The sequence below is a fragment of the Xenopus laevis genome, chromosome 7S, assembly GCF_017654675.1.
Source record: "Xenopus laevis strain J_2021 chromosome 7S, Xenopus_laevis_v10.1, whole genome shotgun sequence".
Classification (NCBI taxonomy): domain Eukaryota; kingdom Metazoa; phylum Chordata; class Amphibia; order Anura; family Pipidae; genus Xenopus; species Xenopus laevis.
The window spans coordinates 102,348,478-102,370,032 of NC_054384.1; the positions used below are offsets into that span (position 1 = coordinate 102,348,478).

The 21,555-nt window shown below is 43.0% G+C and overlaps 1 protein-coding gene across 2 annotated transcripts; it reads right to left on the reverse strand.

Annotated features, from left to right (window-relative positions):
* Positions 1 to 2,237: 2,237 nt before the first annotated feature.
* axin2.S (axin 2 (conductin, axil) S homeolog) lies at positions 2,238 to 16,507 on the reverse strand. 2 transcript variants are annotated; one of them, XM_018226973.2, is made up of 12 exons: positions 15,903 to 16,507; positions 12,735 to 12,865; positions 11,450 to 12,069; positions 8,543 to 8,665; positions 7,562 to 7,652; positions 6,921 to 7,061; positions 5,781 to 6,070; positions 5,283 to 5,474; positions 4,978 to 5,157; positions 4,477 to 4,566; positions 4,175 to 4,336; positions 2,238 to 3,885 (listed from the first exon to the last, which is right to left on the reverse strand). In XM_018226973.2, the coding sequence occupies exons 2-12, from the start codon at positions 12,837 to 12,839 to the stop codon at positions 3,759 to 3,761; spliced, it is 2,121 nt and encodes a 706-aa protein (XP_018082462.1). In that variant the 5' UTR covers positions 12,840 to 12,865; positions 15,903 to 16,507; the 3' UTR covers positions 2,238 to 3,758.
* Positions 16,508 to 21,555: the final 5,048 nt, after the last annotated feature.

Below are 21,555 nucleotides of genomic sequence, written 5' to 3' on the forward strand. Positions count from 1 at the left end.
ACAATCCACATAGGGGCTACCAAATGGCCAATCACAACACTTGTCACCCCAAGAACATTTTTCATGCTAGCATTGCTCCCCAACTTCTTTAACTTCTCGATGTTGTTCACAGGTTCAAAAGGTTGGGGATCCCTGGTCTAAAGGGAACAAGTTGGCATCTATCAGCCTTTGTAGGGCTAGCTTTACTCAAAATTGGCTCCAGACTGACCCAACTCATCTATCACTTTGAGCCTCTTACCTACACACTATGTGGAGCCTTACAGAATGAATAATCTTCCGTTTAACCTTAACATTAAATATTCTCAACTTGAAACAGAAGGATGAATCCAGGAGACAAAAGGGTTTTTTTCCCAAAAAAAATATATGTTTTATTTCATCTTATTTTTTTTACATTTCCAAGAATAGCAAAGGTTTACCGTTTTTACACCTTAATTAGCACTCTGAAATATATAAAACAATGTTATTTATATTTTTTACATGTGTATATAGATTTTTAGATATAAAAATATGCCTTGCTGTATAAAACCGTCGTGGAATGATGGGTGACAAAACGATGTTCATTACTTTCTCTTCCCTATTCTAATAAAACCAGGTGAATGTTCAGCACCTTTAAAACAGGTGCACAGGTATAAGTCATTTACCTGGCAAGTCACAACACCATAAGAACAGTACATAGTTAATATGAATATCCAGTATCAAAAACCTGGTTGCAAAAAAAGTACACTTCTCTTTGCCGAACATTAGTATAACAGCGGCATTTGGAGGCTGAGCCCTTGCATATAAAAAGGGACAATAAATTAAGGAGTAATCATTCACAGACATTACTTGGTTCTGTGTTTTATTAGCTAAAGGGGCTTTTGGAGTCTAAAATTGACATCACCTTAGGGCAATGGCACATAGGCTCAGAAGTTGCCTCAGCAGCATTGATATTAGAAACTAGGACAGGAATAAGCTGTTTGCTACAACCAGTGGTAGAGCTACTATTTGTGGACAAAATTGGGGGACTAGGCACTTAAGGCCACCCTTGGTTCAAATGCAGGCCTACCATTCCTATTAAATCTTGGCACCACAGCTCACCATTCACATGCGGGGGGGGGGGTCTGTTCAAAAATGCCATCCATGCGCCTATACCTGGGTTCTCAGCAAGACTGCATTCACATGTTGGCCAAGCATGTAAGAGCCATCAATGCTACATGCTCTTTAATGATCAGCACCAATAACCACACTGTTATAGTCGGATATACAAACTCAAATTGAAAAGCCCAGTATGGGGATTCGGACAAGCTTTAAATAAAGCCATCATGGTATTCTAATAAACTACAGGCTGTTTTGTTTTTTTAAACTGATGTCTCCTCCTTCTCCCTTTTAAAGGCCATAGCCCCCACCAGCTGCCAGCGCATGGCCTTCATATCCTTGGCCTGGTGTTTTGCATCCCCTTCATGCTGGACTAGGGGGCAATTTAAGGCTGGAAGCTGCATTTACATAAACACTGTCAAAGAGTCTCATAACACCCAGTCCTGAATTAAGGGGAAGCATAAGCCACCACCATTTTTAAAGATAATACCACCATAGAGATAGCCAGAGGCGGGTACATGACAGACAGAGCAGAGTATGGTCTACAGCAGAGTGATCCCCAACCAGTAGATTGTGAGGAACACGTTGCTTCCCAACCCCTTGGATGTTGCTCCCAGTGGCCACAAAGCAGGGGCTTATTTTTGAATTCCTGGTTTGGAAACAAGTGTTGGCTGCATAAAAACCATGGGTACTGCCAAACAGCGAGTCCTGTAGGCTTCCAGTCCAAGTAGGGGCTACCAACCATCACAACCCTTATTTGGCACAACCCAGGAACATTTTTGATGCTTGTGTTGCTCCCCAACTCTTTTTACATCTGGAGGTTGCTCACAAGTGGAAAAGGTTGATCCCTGGTCTACAGGGAGGGGAAAGCAAGCTCAACTGTATTCTAACATCATTCATATATTAAACTGGAATATACGACAATATAAAGTATTTGAGTATAAATAAGTATTAGTTACCCTAGTCTTGCATGTACCACAAACTGTTGGCCAACCACCGAAATACAGCCTTCCAGACGTTCATGAACCAACAGCATTGCACCTATAGACCTTTGGCTGATGGTAGGATGCTGGGAACTTTTAGTTCAAGAACATCTGGAGGCCAAAGGGTGCACAATCCATAATTTTATGTACATTACATAAAATGCCACAATTTCATCGCCTTTTATTAGACCCTCTTTAATATGCCATGGATTCAAACCCACAAAATGCCCCGTCATCACTGTTTTAACAGCAAGCATGTTCTTTTTACATCTACAAAAGGCAAAACAAACCCTTTGAAATAAGGGACAATAAAACACCCTTAAAACAGAGTATAAGATAAATATATTATAAATCTTAAATAACGCATGTCTGTAAAGGAAAAAAGTACAGTCCATTCAGTTCGCAGTACCACTGTGAGTTAAGACTCCATCCATCCTGTGCAGATTGTGCTAGTGAGATCCCAGCAAGTCCTTTGCCTTTCAACTCATGTTTGGGCCCCAAACTCTCATTAAAAGGGACCCCTCTGTTTATAAAACTGAACAGAGAAAAAATATATATATCGGAAGGTCCTAATTTGAGTACCAAATACTATAAAAAAAAATCTATTTATAAAATAAGTTAGATTTATATATAAAAAAAAACAAAACAAAATATAAAATATCAGACCTCAATATATAATTAGATCTCTGACTGCCAGAAAGGGTGGGCTGGGCAGCGTTTAGCAGTTCCTTCCCTGTGACCTGGGACGGCACAAGCATTGCTGTGATGCAATTTACAAACACACAACATTAATGCAGCCAGTGAAACTTCAGAGCAGCATATCAATTCTTTGCATAGTTTGATGACCAGGAGTTCAATCGTAAAGGGAGGGGGAAGAAAGCAGGATCTCATGCAGCCATAAATTATTCATGTTCCCAGTTCATTCGACTTATAAGTCTTGCTTTTTTTTTTCCTTACTTTGTTTCCATGCCTTTGAAGCTGCGGCATCCATTGCAAAGTCCTTGGGATACTGTAGATGTACATGTGCATTCGTACAGGACAAACAGAGTCGATTTTTTATGTTTATCAAATATCGAGCACTTTGAAGACGAGGCTGCATCTCCGACTGTGACAGGGACAGCCTGCAGATTACCAGTTTTTTGTTTTTTTTTAGCATTTATAGTGGTGATTTCTACTTCAAACATTATTATAGAACATTCTCCAAACGATGGCAAGGATTTGCTTGTTCACCAAATGATCAAAAACATCTTCCGTTTCATAAATACGCAGAATAAAAATAAATGTACATTTTAAGTACCAAATTATAGATAGTGGCATATCCGGAACGAAGTTTTGTTTCTTTTTTATTTAGATGCAAAGAGTCCAAAGTCACATCCTCTAAAAACATCAGTTATGCGACCCTGGGGAAAGATGGACTCCCATCAAACAATAATTCCTCCTCTTTGTGAAAAATATCGATTTCACCTTTCCCTCAGATTGTTTGATTCATTCATAGGTACTCCATTGGCTCCTCTTGGGACTTAAATTTGCTCTTAGGATTCCTTTAATTTGAAAGGAAATACCGTTTGGATTTGTCTTCTCCAAGAATGGACCAAGGTGAGAGAATTCTGAATCAATGGCCGCCATTCTTGGCTATGTTTTCTATGAACCCATATAGACAGCAGCAAATAACTCCACTCCACTTGCAGTTCCATATCATGGTCAACATGCTCTTTCCACCTTGCAGATTATCTTTTCCTCAAACAAAGGTAATACAGCGTCTTCTTCAGAGACCTCTTGGAAAACCGCGTTGCATTCAAATTCATGGCTCTCCTTTTTGAAATAATACCTAGAAAAGAATAGTCAATAGCTATTTAGTAATATGTTGCTAATGTATAATCTGTAGCTACCAACTTTCCCATCACAGGGCTTTCCAACTGGAGGTCCACAGGCCAGGATATGGTCCTCCAAACAGTTCCATTGTAACTGCCTTTGACCCACCAGTAATAAGTTCTAACAGAATATTTTGACTAGAGAATTCCTATATCTAATCTAGTTCCAACCCTTTTAATAAGCCCAATCCCTGGATCCAAAGAGGAACATAACATTTCTAATAAAAACATGCAACAAATACATACTTGTAACTTCCTTTCTTGCTCAACAACTCTTTGAACTCTTGTAGAGTCAAGCTTGGCTCCTTGGTACGGATCATGTAAGGTATCCTTTCACCGCAGAAGTAGTAGACAATGGCAAGGCCTTGGCCTTGACACTCAGAACTTGGTTTCTTGGCTGCCTTATGCCTATAAAAAAAATATACATGTAGATGTTTAGACTACTTTGTTTTAAAGGTATAAGGGCAACATGTATATAGCAAAGTTTCAATAGTCAAGAGGCATTTTCAATACAAACAGCAAATAATTTAAAGGCAGCAGGTACTTACTCTTCTGAAAGCTTTAGAGTAGAAAAGCCAGAGGAAGGGACACTTTCCATGGTTTTGCTTTTTTCTTTCAGCGTGGCAGACTGTGCACACCTTGAACACAAACAAATGTGTTTAAACAAATGAAGCACAGCCGTGGTGCGATTTTTTTTTTTTAATACATTGCGCGTCTTATTTGCAAATTCATTTGAAGGTCATATACATTTATATAAACAAAGAGAAACTGTGAATTATTGAAGGAGGACACTTTCCGAAGCAAAATGACTTTATAGAGAGGATTGGATTTTACAAGGGATCCCCACTCAATGTGTCCATTAAATATCACATCTGCAAGAAGTATTGAGCTCGCAAGTATCAGGCAGGGCCTGATGGAGTACAGCGAATGTATGGTATACACGGATTACCATGGAAAGGTATAGTGCTATTGAAATATATGGCCAACAGCAATCAAACACTTATTATTAATAGAAGTAATAAAAAGGAGGGTGGTACTTGACTTTATACCTGGGCTTATGAAGTTTTGGAACTCGCTTATCTTCTACAAGACGCCTCCTGGCCTCTTCCAGTTGATCCAGAGTGTTGGGAGCTGTAAGTGGAGGCATGGAAGTATCTTGCAGGAACAAATGGGCTGGTTGGGATGCTGCACGGTGCGTGGCCTTCTTTAGTTCAGGGCAGTGAGTAACACTAAATAAAAAAGGAAATCAATAATCATCATTGGAGAAAATAAGAACAGCAGCTTAGAAAATAAGCCTACTATGCATTCACAGATAAATGCCCAAGACCTACATGTTGTTGTTTTATAAACCCACCTGGCAGTTGGTTCTCGATGGTGTTTTTTCATCAACTTTGCGCTATCTAGAACCCATTGCAAGACACTGTGGCTGCGCTCGGCTTCCTGCTCTGGAGAGAGAGGAGTGGTCAGCACAGCCGACGAGGTCGATTCCTCTGGCTTGTGGGGCTGTGTGCAACCTTCTGGTTTTCTGGAGCTTCTTGGGAGTTGACTGCTGACAAAGAACAGGAATTTTAATATAGGGCATTCTTTTTAAATCTGTTGCAAAGACTCCATTGTTTAAACATGAATGTATTAAGATTGTGCCAAAAAAAAAAAAAAAACACCTTTCCTATCACTACATTCTAGAGCAGGTCTAAGGTATCTATCCCTGGAGACCTAGCAGAGTCTATAGACTTAAGACTTGAGGCACTTTTTACAGTAAGGTGAACACAAAAGGATTAAGGACATAGATACTGTATTTAAATTGTTCATGCATATTTCAGTGCTCATTTCCTCATATCATTGGTATACATACCTCAAAGAGCTTCGGTGCTCGGATGCCAACGTGGAAGACGTTTCCATACCCTGAGGAACTTTGGGACGCAAGTGACAAGATGCGGAAGTCTGCCCTTTCGAGGAGGCTGGTTGAAATTTGCCTTTTCTTTGAACGAAAGGGGACTGCGCCCTTGGAGAGAGATTTGCTGGCGTTTTCAGAACTCTAGATACATGGTCATCAAGGATGGACTGTGGATCATCCTCTAAAGCAGCCACAGGTGCCGTCTCGTGATTGGATGGCGGGATGTCATAGTCGGCTTTTTCTTCATCCTGTGGATGAGTTCAGAGAGGAAACTTATAATTGGTCTCGAATTTTAATTAAAAAAAACTATTTGGTTTATCAGCAGGGGTTACATTCGCTTTATGTTAATATATGTTCTTCCGGCTGAATGACAATGTAAAATGGCTAATGCAAGTGATTTTTTTGGAGACATAGGAGACCATCACTTGACCTCGTCAGCTGCCCGAGATAGCACTTTTTAACATATACATGCGTGACATTGCCTTTAAGCTTCAATAAAGCCATAGGGTTTGCCATTCAAGCTTCAGCAGCTTACAGGGCTCATATTTACATAGCGAACATCAGCAAAGCTATTTAGCATAGGTCAAATGTCACTCCTGGCTCTAAATATACAGTTTAGCTCTGGACTCAGTGACTGGCCATTTGTTTCTTGCCAAGATAAACTGAGAAAACTTTAAGCCATCCAAAATTCCCCACCAAAAAAACACAAATCTCTTTTTGGGTTCAAAGGTGTTAACTTCTGTCACATAGGGCCGTGCATGAAACATATTTCTACTGATGGCTAAATGTCGCCATTCTTACAGACAAGCCGGAAAATTATATGAAACTTCTCTGCGGCATCACAGCCGCCCCCCTGGCTTTTGAAGTTCACAATGTGATTGAAGCTCCGCGTTTCTTTAGGGCAGAACCTTGCCAAAAGCTATTCCAGTAGCATTCTTCATTCCTGCATGCCTCAGCTTGTCAACCTGTCACAGTGCCAGGTGCATATCAATGCTATGTGCTAGATTTCTTTTCCCCCCTCTCCTTGAATTGTTCACTTTGCTTGACGCAAAGGAAGAGGGTTCATCCAACACAACACTGCACAATCGTTTTACACACCTCTTTTAACCTCTGCAACCTTTCTTCCAGTTTCTCTTCAGCCTCCCTTTGTTTCTTTACTCTCTCCAAAGCCATCGTCAGCTTGGCTGCAAACTCTGCCGGACTGGCTGGCATCATCTCCGCTGGTGGACGCATAGTCCTCTGTGGGAAGCAAAGAGCCAGACTTAAGTAATGGGAAAAAAATCAATAGGTAGAGTTCCCCGTTACACAGTACCCCTTTTTGCTTGGCCAAACATGAAGATATATGGCCAGGTAGGGGCTCAGACACACAGTAATCCATTAATATAAGCCGACCCAATGCCACTGTAGTGATATCAATGGGATGAGCCATATACTTCACCTTGCAAAACAGAACACCTACTGACTCAAGGAGCAAGAAGGTCACATCTGGGAGATTAGCCAAGCTTGCTAGTGTGGTATTCGGAACTGTTTACAGAAGTGCTAGTTTATTATTACAGGTACTTTAGGAGACTGGCCTTATCTAAGGTTATCAGAGTGCATTTCCTCTTTGATCACAACTGCTAGGTCATGTTTTATCTCCCAGGCATACAAACACGTAGGAACATAGCATAGCAAGGCAAAAGGAAGTGGGTAGAACAAAGAACAGAATAAATCATTTTGATCATTCCGCTTGGACTTACTGGAACAAAAGGCAAAGACACTTGTCCATTGGCGCTGACGCTCCGGTGGATCTCCCTCTGCTTTTTTGAGCGATACGGCGGAATTCCATCTCTGTTGCAATTTAAAAAAAACAAAAAAAAATTACTAAACCAGAAAAAGTGTTGATCATTTTATGAAGTATTCAGATTTATCTCTAATACTATTCTAAGTATGAAGAGTTTAACCTACAGTAAGGGTAATGTCACACCTGGAGATTTGGGGAACTTCCCCGAACTGCCTTCCCGCCGGCTAGAATCTGAATTGCCAGTGGGATGGCACTCGCAGCGCTTCGTTTTCCGAAGTCGCCAGAAGATTCCTAGTGAGGCAACTTCGGAAAACGAAGCGCTGCGAGTGCCATGCCGCAGGCGTTTTTTCATTGAAGCAGGCGCAAGACAGGGGGAAGCAATTCGGGGAGATTAGTCGCCCCAAAGAAGAGGTGATTAGTCACCGGGCGACTAAATTTCCCTGAATCTCCAGGTGTGACCTTACCCTTATGGGTATTTGATCAACAAAGTATCTGACTTCTTAAGTCCAAAGTTTCTCAAGTGATTTCCTGTGCTGCATGAAAACATTCCCAACATCAAAGTGAGCAAAGTATTTTATGAATAGTCTCCAAAAACAGGAAGACAATAACCAAGAGGTTGTGTGTTGCTTGACCTCTACCCTCTGGCAGTCAACTTGCTGAAAGACTCATGGGCCGGCAAACCCACCTGCCTACGAGGGCTTCGCGTGTCTAAACCTGTAGGACCATTTAATTTATAAATAGAAGGATTTCACTTGTCATTAAAACTTTATAATGTTTTTTTCTCATCGGCAACATATGGATTCAGTACCAGCTAATAAATCTAGGCCACATTTTGTGCAGAACGGCTGCTTAATAAATTGTGATCCAGCCATTGCTTTGGGTTGAGAGGACATAAAATGCTTTTTATCGGCAGGTAAGGGAATTACAAGACACTTACACACTCGCATCTGTCATGGACATACTGTCTTCTGTCAAAGCATCGCTGGATATCTCACTGTCGTTGATACTGGCTGCAGGAGCAAAGTACGGATAGGTTGGTTCCGATTTTCGAAAATGAGACCTAAAAAGCGAATTAAAAAAAAAAAAAAAGTGTCAATTAAAATATTTAGTCATAGGTTTGTACGATCCCAGAAACAATGCCACATGTATACCAGTTCTAGATCAGACTATTCTATATGCCATCATATGTAATTCATCCATTACACTTCGGGATCTAGCACATGGGCAAATTTGGGGAGATTTAGTCCCCTGGCGACTAATCACCTCTTCTGCGGGGGCGACAATCTCCCTGAACTGCCTTCCCCGTGCCTGCCACCTGCTATAATGACAAAACGCCAGCGCACTTGCGGCGTTTCTATTTCCGAAGTCGTCTCAGGGTTCAAGCACACAGGCAGATTCGGGAGATTTAGTCGCCTGGCGACTAATCGCCTCTTCTGCGGGGCGACTTCCTCGTACCTGCCGTCTGCTATAATGACAAAACGCCAGCGCCAATGCACTCGCGTCGCTTCAATTTCCGAAGTCGCCCGAAGTGGAGATTAGTCTAAACCTCCCAAATCTGCCCGTCTGCTTAAACCCTTATAGCCAAGTTTTATATGCCTATATCGTTACGGACTATAATCATTCCATTAAAAAAAAAAAATAAAAAAAAAAAAGGTGAGGGAGGTGGACCATAGTTAGGTGCCCTCCTGTTTATTAGGAGGGGAAATAAAAGGAGTAATTGGGCCTCTACGAACTAGATCCAGCTATAATCTTCCAACTTGATACTGCATTGCATTTTTTGCCATTTAATGCAACATAAGCCATAAAATAAAAAGAATAACTGTAATAAAAAAAACAAGTCATTATAAGATGAGGGCTTTGAAACAGCAAGGCATCTCGGGAGGGGGGAGCTCCGACAGAAGGAAGAAAGAAAAAAAATTCCTCTTTATAGATGTTCTTTGATCTCCGAAGCAGGGAAAGATTTTGTTCACATCAAAGATATGCGAGCTCAGGGAAAGGAATAACAGCTAAGTTAACCTTTAACACAAATGTGGGGGGTGGGGGGAGAATTAGAGACAAAGAAAAGAGGAAAAAAATAAGAAAAAAAACAGATATATGGGCAGATAGATACCAGTTTCATCTCTTAGGGTAAGGGCACATGGGCAGATTAGTCGCCCCGGCAACAAATCTCCTCTTCTTCGGGGCGACTAATGTCACCAACTGCCTCCCCCCACATTCCCGCCGGCTATAATGAAAAATCGCCAACAGGATATGTGTCTCTGCCCTAAGGGTAAGGGCACACGGGCAGATTCAGGGAGATTAGTTGCCCCAGCGACAAATCACCTCTTCTTCGGGCGACACTTTCCCCGAACTGCCTTCCCCTACCTTCCCCCCAGCCAGAATGTAAATTGCCAGCGGTATGGCACTCGCGTCGTTTTGTTTTCCGAAGTTGCCCGAAGTTTCCTCTTGAAACGCCACGAGTGCCATCCCGCTGGCAATTTACATTCTAGCTGGAAAGAAGGTAGGGGAAGGCAGTTCGGGGAGATTGTCCCCCCGAAGAAGAGGTGATTTGTCGCGGGGCGACTAATCTCCCCGAATCTGCCCATGAGCCCTTACCTTTAGGGCAGAGACACACATGGAGATTCGGGAAGATTTAGTCGCCCGGCTACAAACTCCCGAACTGCCTTCCCCTACCTTCCCGCCGGCTAGAATCGGCACTTGGAGCAAAGTTGCCAGAAGTCGCCTGAAGTTTCCTCGTGAGGCAACGAAGCACTCAGAGTGCCATCCAGCCGGCAAGTTAGATTCTAGCCGGCAGGAAGGCAGTTCGGGGAGATTAGTCACCCGAAGAAGAGGCAATTTGTCGCCAGACGACTAAATCTCCCCGAATCTCCACGTGTTTCTCTGCCATTACAGTGAAGACTACAATTAATACAAGTATATTACTTCTTTGCCTGGAACCAACAAGTTATAAGACAGAGCTGCCTCGGTGCTTTAGCGCATATACACCAGGTTGGTTTACCAGATGGATAGTCAATGGACACTACATGGGTAAATAAGCCCTGAGCAGAAGCAAGAGCTCAGATAATGCTGAACTTTTGAAACTTTGTTTCCATTAAAGTTACAGATATGGGATCTATGATCTGGTAACACTTTATCCAGAAAGCTCCAACATACAGGCATGCCATATGCTATAGTGCCTCACTTAAGCAAACTATTAGAAAAAAGGAAAACAATCATAGATCACTCTCTTTAATAAGACTTTGGGCCTTCAGTTCAAACAATTCTGTTAGGTTTTAGGTAGACTTAGGGCAGAGACACACGCACAGATTCGGGGAGATTTAGTCACCCGGTGATAAATCGCCACTTCTTCGGAGCAACTAATCTCCCCGAACTGCTTATCGCTGGCAAGAATGTAAATAGACGGCAGGATGACACTCGGATTGATCCATTTTCCAAAGTCGCCTGAAGTTTCCTCGTGAGGCAACTTCGAGCGACTTCAGAAAACTGAAGCGCACCTATTGCCAGCCCGCCGACTATTTAGATTCTAGCCCAGTCGTCCGCAAGAAGAGGAGATTTGTAGCTGGGCGACTAATCTCCCCGAATCTGACGTGTGTCTCTGCCCTTAGGGCATGGTAGCCTACAATACAGAACTATCCCTTATCTGGAAAGCCCCGGATCTTCTGGATTATAGATCCCATATTTGCATCTTTTAAGACTCAAAACCACGTCAGCAAACGTTTATAAACCACACGAAAGGATTACAAATACTACAGTTGAAACACACAGAGACTCCACAATAAGTTAGATAGACCCAAACACCCTTGGGGGTGAGAGTTTCTGCCATTTGCTTCTTCAGTGCTCTCACCTTTGGTTTCTAGGAGGGATCCGACCTAAGGCACGATTTATTTTCCCAATTCCAGAAGAAAAATGGTGTAACCCTCCAAACTCCTCATCCTCAGCCAATGTTGGAAGCCCTGGCCCAGGACTGTCTGGAGTTGGACTGTCTTCAACACCACGAGCATACTCCTTGCATATATCAGACTGCAAAAAGGAGGTAAATGCCTCCTGCTCCATTGCCCTTTGTATCTCTTGCTGGGCCTGGTCAAACACAGTCTTGTTCAATTGTTGGTTCTTCACACACTCCTTCACTTGGGTGCGGGTGGATGGCTTTAAGCGGCATAAAACGGCTGAACTATTTTGTACATACCAGCGATATATGGCTTTAGCTGTTTTCGATGTCTTGGGTTCCGATGGGTCCATAGCCCTAAATCCATTGCAAGCAAACCAGAAACTTAAAAGATCCCCAAGACCTTCCCCTTCCAAGTACATGCGGAAAAGTGTTGCTCCATCCTGGTCGTCCAGCAGAAGATTTAGAGACCTGCCCCATCTGGAAAAGCGGGAATCATGGGCAACGCAGCCTTCAGCTTCACGGATAAAATCTTCCTTGTGTTTTAAGTGCTGAGAATCCATGGTGAACTTTTCGGGCTGAAAATAAAAGTACAGGCATTAGTTTGATGGGGTACGTGAATTTGAAATATGTTTAGCCCTATATATTTACTTTTACTTCTTCACCCTGACATTAAAATAATCAGCATGTTATTGCACGTTCCCATCTTCAGGAAACCATTCTGACTTCCAAAAGGGCCAACAGATGGGGGCTGGGAGGGCTGATCAAAGAGAAGTTCTCAGCCGAGAGATAAATCACTTTGCCTCTTTTGAAATATAATTGCTGGTAAATTGATGAGTAACCAAAGAACTTGTGACTTCCTCTTATAAAAACCATCAATGAATGACTGGGAACCCGAGCAGAGATAAACAACTTGGTTTAGTATAAAGTTGCTATAAAAGTGGGTGGGACTGAATAGTAGAGGGATAATTTAATCCAAGTGTATATTAGTAGGATTTTGTAAGAACTGGTGACCACATCAAGTCATGGAATGTCAGAGGGACCTTATGAATGTTGGTGGATGCCACATTTTATAAATGAACAGTGATGTCACCAAAAAAGTGTTTGAAGGTTAACAACCCCTTTAATAATATTAATATATGATCTTAAGTTGGGACATCCCTACTTGCATTGTCCTTCTAGATGGTCTACAGTAGACAGTCTACAGTCACACATTAGTTAGAAGGAAGTCCTGGACACATACCTTGTAGTTTTTAGTCTCCTGGCCTGGTACAGGTGGACGCAAAGAAGTTTCCCTGAAGATACGTCCAGAGTCTGGGATGCAGGTCAGTACTCCAGCAGAACTCATGGCTGCCAGGAGTCTTTACAAATATCCTTAAATAACAAATAAAATAAAAAAAAATTAACAATTGGAAAAAACCAACCTTCTGTTAATCTCGACTATCTACAAACTCAATAAGCAAAGTGGGCAGACTAGGGGGTTATGTGTTAAGGTCATAGCACTTCATCTGATGGTTTTTCCAGCTCCATTCGTGGTAAGGAAGCTGAAGGTTGGGAGTTCAAAGCCCATGGAGGGTCTGAGGTTAAGGTAGGGTTAGGAAGAAGATGTCAGTAAAGCCAAGCCTCTGAAAAGATATGACAACAGCTGCAATGAGACAAACTTCCCTTTGTGCCTTTTTAACACACGTGGGACCATAGAGATTTCCAGAATAAGAAAGGAGCCAACCTGTGATCATTAGTGTCCTCTGTATACACTTCATAACTAGGTTTTACATTATTTTAAACAAGAAACATAACTTTGAGAAGATGTTATCCAAAGTGGTATGGACCGGCCCAGCCTGGCACACACTATTATCTACCCCACTACAAGTATTTTCACTGAATGAACCTTAAAACCAAAGTAGCCATTTCATTAACCATAAATCATGTTTGACACTCGGTCTTGTAGTGAGAAGGCCAACGCATTGCTCTCCATCTACAACGCCCAGCCTTGGCAGGTACTGGAATTTACAGCTCCAAAACTTCAAGAATGTAGTGGCTGCAGGATGGACAACTCTACAGCTACCACCACATTAACATAGGAACTACAATAGAGATCACAATGGAATCAAACGTTCTATGGTCAATCCCACACACACCATTTACTGCAGTTTCTACAATCCCTTTCAAGTAGGGTTGCCACCCTTTCTGGATAAAAATACCGGCCTTCCTATATATTTATCTTTTTTCCCTATTAATTACATTGGGATCAACCATCATTTTTACCAGCCAGGCCAATAAAATAGCAGCCAGGTGGCAACCCTACTTACAAGTCACACTGTCCTGGCTGAAGAATAAAATAATAGACTTTCATCAAGGCTGTCAAAAGTCTCTGGAAGTCTTAGGAGAACCCATTAAAAAGGTTTTCGCTTTGCAAGAAGAATCCACTTTAAAAAAAAAAAAAAAAGCTGCAGCTCAAACTTCTCCGGAACTCCGAGCTTCTATTACAAGTAATAGCCATCTGGGAACCATTTTCCTCCTTTTCAACATGACTTACGCCATACCCCTGTCGCCCCGTAGTGTTTTTCAGAAGAAAATTATTCACAACAGGTGGGCTTAAGTCTAACTCTCTCTCTCTCCTCACCAACATAACAAGGAACGCGTCTAATATATCCAGATGTTGGAATAGTTTTATAGGTACAAGTTCACAGACGTTTGTGGATAAGGGGAAGTTAAAAAAAAAAAATATTCCATCAACCCTCATGAAATCCAAGCCTGGAGAGAGGCCCACGTTGCCCCCTTAAACTTAAACAGGCCCATCATCTTTGGGATGCATATTAAGCACAGAAGTGTGTAATCAAATTATCCACCCATGGCAAACGAAGGAAACGAGGTGATCACTTCCTTGTGGCCAAAGGTACAAAAAAAGAAAAGGGGAAAAGTTGATGGTTTATTTGTAAGTGTGAAGGAAAGGGGGTTATCATGAGCCCCCCTGCTGCTCTCTGAACTACAGCACAGGATTTTGCATTACTCTGGAGCCATGCTCTTGAACAGCGCAACATCGGCTTTAGATTATTTATTTTACATGACCCCGGCCGTCCATCAGAACTTTAAAATAAAAATCAGGAGAGAACACCAGCCGGATCCCAAGACGTTCACCCATAAGGCCAAGCAAGAGGCGGCTTTACACAAGCCCAAGTATCCATTACAAACCACATGGAGAGAGAGCCAATAAAATGTATTCACACCTCCTAAAGGATGTTTTAGACCCCCCCCCCCACACTCTCCCTCCCCCCCAGAAAGTAATTTTTTAATGCAATATTTGTAGCCCTCAGCTCCATTTTGAGAGTTTTTAATAAAAACATAAACAAAGTTGTAAAACAATGAAATACAACTGAAACCACTTTAAAAAGAAACAATTTATCCTACTTTGGAGTACGATAAATAAATTGCCTACTACACTCTGCCTACTACACTCTGCCTACTACACTCTGCCTACTACACTCTGCCTACTACACTCTGCCTACTACACTCTGCCTACTACACTCTGCCTACTACACTCTGCCTACTACACTCTGCCTACTACACTCTGCCTACTACACTCTGCCTACATTGACATTGTATATGGCTAGATCCTACTCTGACACCCGATTGATACAAATGCATTCAGAAACGACACGGCTACACTCTGGCTATAGTTGGATACATTTTATATGGCTGGATACTACTCCGATACAAATGTGTTCATAAACTACAGGTTTACACTCTGGCTACAGTTGGATACATTGTATAGGACTATATCCTGGTCTGATACCTGATTAATACAAATGTGTTCAGAAACTACATGGCCACACTCTGGCTACCACACTCTGGCTACCACACTCTGGCTACCACACTCTGGCTACCACACTCTGGCTACCACACTCTGGCTACCACACTCTGGCTACCACACTCTGGCTACCACACTCTGGCTACCACACTCTGGCTACCACACTCTGGCTACCACACTCTGGCTATAGTTGGATACACTTGTACAAGTCTAGATCCTGCTCTGACACCTGATTGATACAAATGAGTTCAGAAACCACAGGCTTGTTCAATAGAAGCCCCTCAATCGCTGAACTACCACCAACCCTCCTAAGAGCTACAGGGAATGCTGGGAAATGTAGTTCAGCCAGGCTGTGCCCTCCAGAAGCTAAAAATACAGAGAGCAGATGTGTAGCCCCCTGAACTGGGAGCCTGTCGTACAGGAGAGAGAGGGAGGTGGGAATTGTGTTCCCAGCGAAGTTTATTTTTTGGGATCCAAGAGTAAAGGCCAGCGGCTCTCCCGACTCCCCCCGACCCCGGGCAGCACGTTCCTCAGCAGCAGCAGCAGCAGGAGGGGGATCAGTTGTAAAGTTTCCGCATGGAGAGGGGGAGCAGCGCCACTTACCTCGTTTATGCGACAGCGGCGGCTCCTTTGCGCTAAAAGTCCAGTAATAATAATAATAATCCCATGTGATCGGCTCTCATCGCTGCCCTTTAATAAATCCAAGCGGAGGCAGAAAGTAAATCCACAGCGGAGAAGGGAGAACAAAATGTATAAAAGAGGAGAGAGAAGAGGAATCAGCTCACACCTTGTTGTTGAGTAAGTTACAACTGCAAAGATCTCCCTCCCTCTTCTCTCTCTGAACTTTTTTTTTTTTTTTTTTAATCAAAACCAAAAAGCCCTTTTTCACTCCCCCTGGGGACAAAGCCAAAAGAACAAAGGGGTGTTATGGCTTTAATGAAACATCAGTGGAGATCACTGAGAGCTGCGTCCTGGCAGCGCCATAAACACGCGCGCCCTCTCAATCCCACACAAAAGCCGCTCCGAATAAAATAAAAAATGCCAGTGTTCGCTTATATCTCTCTCCGGCGCCGCATCCGGCGAATGAATTCGGTCCTACGACGAAAATGAATCTTTTCGATTTTTTTCCCCCCCAGCGATCGGATCTCCGCGGCCGTTTCCGTGCAGCTGCCAGGACCTGGCATTTCTGAATTCCTTTCTTAAAGCCAGACTCCCCCCCTCTGGTTAAGAAAAAGAGGCCTTTGAAGGGCGCCGGGCCAATCAGAGCGCAGAGTCTCCAGCAGCTATTCCTTTCATCCCATCTTCAAAGAGCCTTCAATCACTTTTAACCCCTGAAGTGCTGCGAGGCAGGGAGGCAAAAGGAAAGGAGGGGGGGAAGGGATCTAAAGACTCTGCAACTTGCAACATCAGATCTTTCAGAGAACAGTAATAGCCACATAAAAAAGTCAAGAAAAAGCAAAAAAAAAAAAAAAGGGAAACTTTAAAGAGAGGCAGAAAGTAAAGGGAGAGGGAGCCAGAGCTTGGCTGGGGGATCACAGCATTTGTCAATGATTAAGGAAGTTTTTTTTTTGTTTTTTCTTTCTCTCTCCCCACCTCCTTGACTTTAAGTGCTAGCATGTGTTTTAATTCTTATTTTTCTTCTTTTCAACTCTTTCACCCCAGAGTATTTATTTTTATGCTGCACACTGGCGGAACTAGATATTAATGGGCCCCACAGCAAATTCTTTTTCAGGCCCCCCCCGATATGATTTTAAGTGCCGCCCGTTCCAACAGGCTGAGATGAATCGTAGGCGTCGCGTCTAGTGACGGGCTAATTTATTTGGCAGGCGCGAATTCACGGTGGATTTCCGTGTTGCGCCGGCAAATAAATTTGCAAAATTGCGGCAACATTTTTTTTGACACCTGCGATAATTCCCACGCCGGCGCTAATGAACGTACGCCCATTGACTTTAATGCACATTGGCAGTGGCATAACTACCGGGGGAGCAGGGGGTGCAATTGGGCCAGGTTCTGCACCCCCTCAGGGCCCCCCGGCAGCTCGCGTGCCACTGACTCCGGCGGCGGAAAATGATGTATGGAGAGGGGTGGGGGCCCGGCTGCACGTCCCGCGCCAGGGCCCGCCCCCCTCTAGTTACGTTACTGCACATCGGAATTGTCAACATTCGCGTTTCGTGAATTTTTTAGGACAATTCGCCCCCATCACCAGTTGCGTTGGATGCACCGAATCTAGGGCTGCCACCTTTTCTGGAAAAAAATACCGGCCTTCCTATATATTTATCTTTATTCCCTATTAATAACATTGGGATCAACCATCATTTTTACCGGCCAGGTCAGTAAAATACCGGCCAGGCGTGAAATCGCTGTGAATTTCCAATTGAGCCGGCGAATAAATTAGTGAAATTTCGGCAAATTTATTTTCCGACACCAGCGATAATTCCAACAACGGCGATAATTCACATACACCCATTTACTTCAATGCGCGTCGGAATTGTCACCGGGTCAAAATTCTCGTGAATTTTTCCGGACAATTCACCCCCATCACTAGTTGCGTTGGATGCGCCGAATCTAGGGTTGCCACCTTTTCTGGAAAAAAAATACCGGCCTTCCTATATATTTATTTTCTTTCCCTATTACTAACATTGGGATCAACCATCATTTTTACCGGCCAGGCCAGTAAAATACAGGCCAGATGGCAACCGTAGCCGAATCTAAAGTAAGTAATAAGAATGTCGGCCATTGTCGCTGCGTGCATCCAACACGCTGCATGTTGCGTCTTCATCTGACAGTAGGGTTGCCACCTTTTCTGGAAAAAAATACCGGCCTTTCCATATGTTTGTCTTTTTTCCCTATTAATAACATTGGGATCAACCATAATTTTTACCGGCCAGGCCAGTAAAATACCGGCCAGGCGTGAATTTGCTGTGAATTTACAAGTTGCACCGGCGAATAAATTCGCAAAATTGCGGCGAAAATTGTTTTTGACGGCAGCAATAATTCAGACGCATGCCCATTGACTTTAATGAGTGTCGGAATTGTCGCTGGCGTCAAAATTTGCGTTTCGTGAATTTTTCATTACAGTTCACCCCCATCATTAGTCGCACTATCTATTTATCTTTTTTCTCTATTAATAACATTGGGATCAACCATCATTTTTACTGGCCTGGCTAGTAAAATACCGGCCAGGTGGCAACCCTAGCCGAATCGAAGGTAAGTAATAGGAATGTCGGCCATTGTCGCTGCGTGCATCAACAAGACTGTCAGATGCAAACGCTGCATGTTGTGTCTTCTTCCAACAGTAGGGTTGACACCTTTTCTGGAAAAAATACTGGCCTTCATATATATTTATCTTTTTTCCCTATTAATAACATTGGGATCAACCATAATTTTTACCAGCCAGGCCAGTAAAATACCGGCCAGGTGGCAACCCTATCCGACAGTCATGTAGAGCAGTGATGGGCGAATTTCTCTTTCGCAATGTTTCGCTTTGCCGAAAAATATGTGAATTCCCCTCAAAATTCGCGAAAAATCTGTGAAACCTGAGTTTGACGTTGGCGTCAATTCAAATGCTGGTGACAATTCTGACGCGCATTTAAGTCAATGGGCGCCTATTAATTGTCGCCAGCATCAGAACTGTTGCGTCGGAATGTTCGTGAATTTATTCGCCGACGGCAAAGTGCGGAAATTCGCAACGAATTCGCACCTGGTGAATAAGTTGGCCCATCACTAGTGTAGAGACAACATCTAATATTCCTATTATTTACCTTAGATTCAGCGCATCCCACGTGACGCCTGAGATTCATCTCAGCGTGCCAGAACGGACGTTATCGCACTTAAAATCACCCGTGGACTTCTATCCTTAGGGCTTCATGGGGCCCCCTATAACTCCTGGGGCCTCCCTGCAGCGCATGGTCTGCTTCCTCTGTATTTACGGCCCTGATGCTGCGCGATCACAGCGGCGGAACAGTTTTGTTGGTGCGACTATAGTGCGTCTGCCTGTTGTGCGTCCGTGTAAATTCCAGGCCCTTGTTCTATATTTGTTCTTTGCTTACCTATAATGAACCCTGCAGCCAATCTATTAATAACTTTTTGGGAGGGGGTCTTAACTACATTGTGCCTTTTTAAGTATAGACTCTCCCTATGGCTGAACTGTAACTCCCACAATCCAAGACAAGGCCGGTGTTGTATTTAAAAAAAAAAACTCTGCAGAAGTGCCCCCCCCCACCCCCTTATTGTTAGATATTTATGTTTTTGGTAATGCACTTCACTGTTAATAAAAAAATTAAACCTTCCATAAAATATACATTTTCCCATACAAAATGAGGCAGTGGTGTAACTATTGCTCACTGAGCTGAAAAACTTTTTTTTAAGGGCCCTTCATTTTGGGAATTTGGTAGATTGTGTACTAAGTGCAGGGCAGGGTGCAAGGGGAAAAAAAACAAGGGCGCTTTGCACCCATCTCTGCACTCCTCTATATTGCTGCAATCGGTAATCACTGTTTTTTTCGGAAGCAAACACACCAATTTACCGGTGCAGGGTAAGAGTACATTATATTGTCATTTATTTACTGTTCCTTTACTGTTCCTTTAATTTAGCCTTATAAAAAGCTGCAAATTGAAGCTCTCTTGAATGGAGCTGCCACTCTTGTGTTGGCAGCTCCACATATTTGTCTGTGACTGTGTGGCCCAGTGTGTGTGTGTGTGATGCCACCATCTTGGAATAGGGCTGTTGGAAATGGCATGCCTTCTATTTAATGGGATCATATTCCATGATAGAACAAGTGGGATAAAAAGAAGGGGGGTCCACATGCTTATATGGACGATGGCTATTCTGCATTTATCAGCCGCAGATACAAAACACAGACACCCAGGCTTGGCCCAGGCATTTGTGAAGAGTATTTTTTTCCAGTATAAGAGGCCAACATAAGCACTGCCAGTCACTTACACATTAATTAGAGGAAATAAAATAACCATTCACTGGGGCAAAGACCCCTAAGAAATGAGGCCCCCCTGATACTCATTGACGGTACTCTTCTAGTTCTGATGGAATCCTTTATCTACGGACCGGATAGCTATGGAGGCACATGGACTTCCAAAGTGTATAATATGCAGGCATTATGGCGTCCAAATGGGCAGCCTTTTGAAGCATGTAGTTCTCTCCCCAACAGGCCCGGACTGGCAATCTGTGGGTTCTGGCAAATGCCAGAGGGGCTGCTATAAGGTGCCATAGAAAGTCAGTATTTAGTGGGCTGATGGGGGCTGTTTGGGCCTCTTTGTGGGCTAATTGGGCCTCTGTGAACCTGAAATGCCAGAGCCTATTTTAATTCTCAGGGGCATGTTTACTAACATTGGAGATAAATATCTGGAGAGATTTCTGGAGATGTTGCCCATGGCAACCAATCAGCAATTAGATTTAAACAGCCACAGCCAAGTTAGAAAACAAAAGCAAAGATCTGATTGGTTGCTATGGGCAACATCTCCAGAAATCTCTCCAGATATTTATCTCCAATGTTAGTAAACATGCCCCTCAGTCTGGACCTGCTCCCCAAGTATTTCGCGATATTGCCCCATGTCATCAATAGATCAGTTCTGCCCTTGTGCCCATAGAATCTGGAAGTGGCTGGTCAACAGAGAATCACAATGAAAATTCTGAACTGATGGAAGCCCCATTTCTTCATCATCATTTATGATATAATATAGTGCCAGAGTGGTACCCAGCGCCATGACGAAAGACTAAAAAATAATAAACAATTTATTTGATTTAGTTGGGATTAATATGACACTACTTTGGCCTCTGTACTTCAAGGGTTGTGGTTTCCATGATTTTCACTGATGCACCCATGAAACTCGCTCACTACCGTACATCCTCATGGCGTAGGGTGTGCTCTTAGTGCAGACTCATTAGTCTATTGAAGCAAATGGGAAGGTTTGCTGCAGGAAAAACCATGGGCATACAGGTATGAGACCCATTATCCAGGATGCTCCAAATTACGGAAGGCCATCTCCATTTTAATCAAATAATTCAATATTTTAAAAACATTTCCTTTTTTCTCTGTAATAATGAAACAGTTGCTTGTAGTTGATCCCAACTAAGATATACAGGTATGGGATCCTTTATCTGGGAAACCCCAGAAAGATCCAAAATACAGGAAGGTCAGCTCCCATAGACTCCATTTTGAAAAAACCAATCAAATGTTCAAAAGGGATTTCCCTTTTGTCTGTAATAATAAAACAGCAGCTTGTACTTGATCCCAACTAAG

What these genes read in the sequence shown, in the direction of transcription:
- axin2.S (XM_018226973.2), bottom strand. Translation starts at nt 12,839, where the DNA reads ATGAGTTCTGCTGGAGTACTGACCTGCATCCCAGACTCTGGACGTATC. An exon ending in ATCCCTCCTAGAAACCAAAG is followed by an intron (nt 8,666 to 11,449) that starts GTGAGAGCACTG and finishes TTCGCTTTTTAG; the next exon opens with GTCTCATTTTCGAAAATCGG. An exon ending in CCAAAACTTCATAAGCCCAG is followed by an intron (nt 4,567 to 4,977) that starts GTATAAAGTCAA and finishes TTTGTGTTCAAG; the next exon opens with GTGTGCACAGTCTGCCACGC.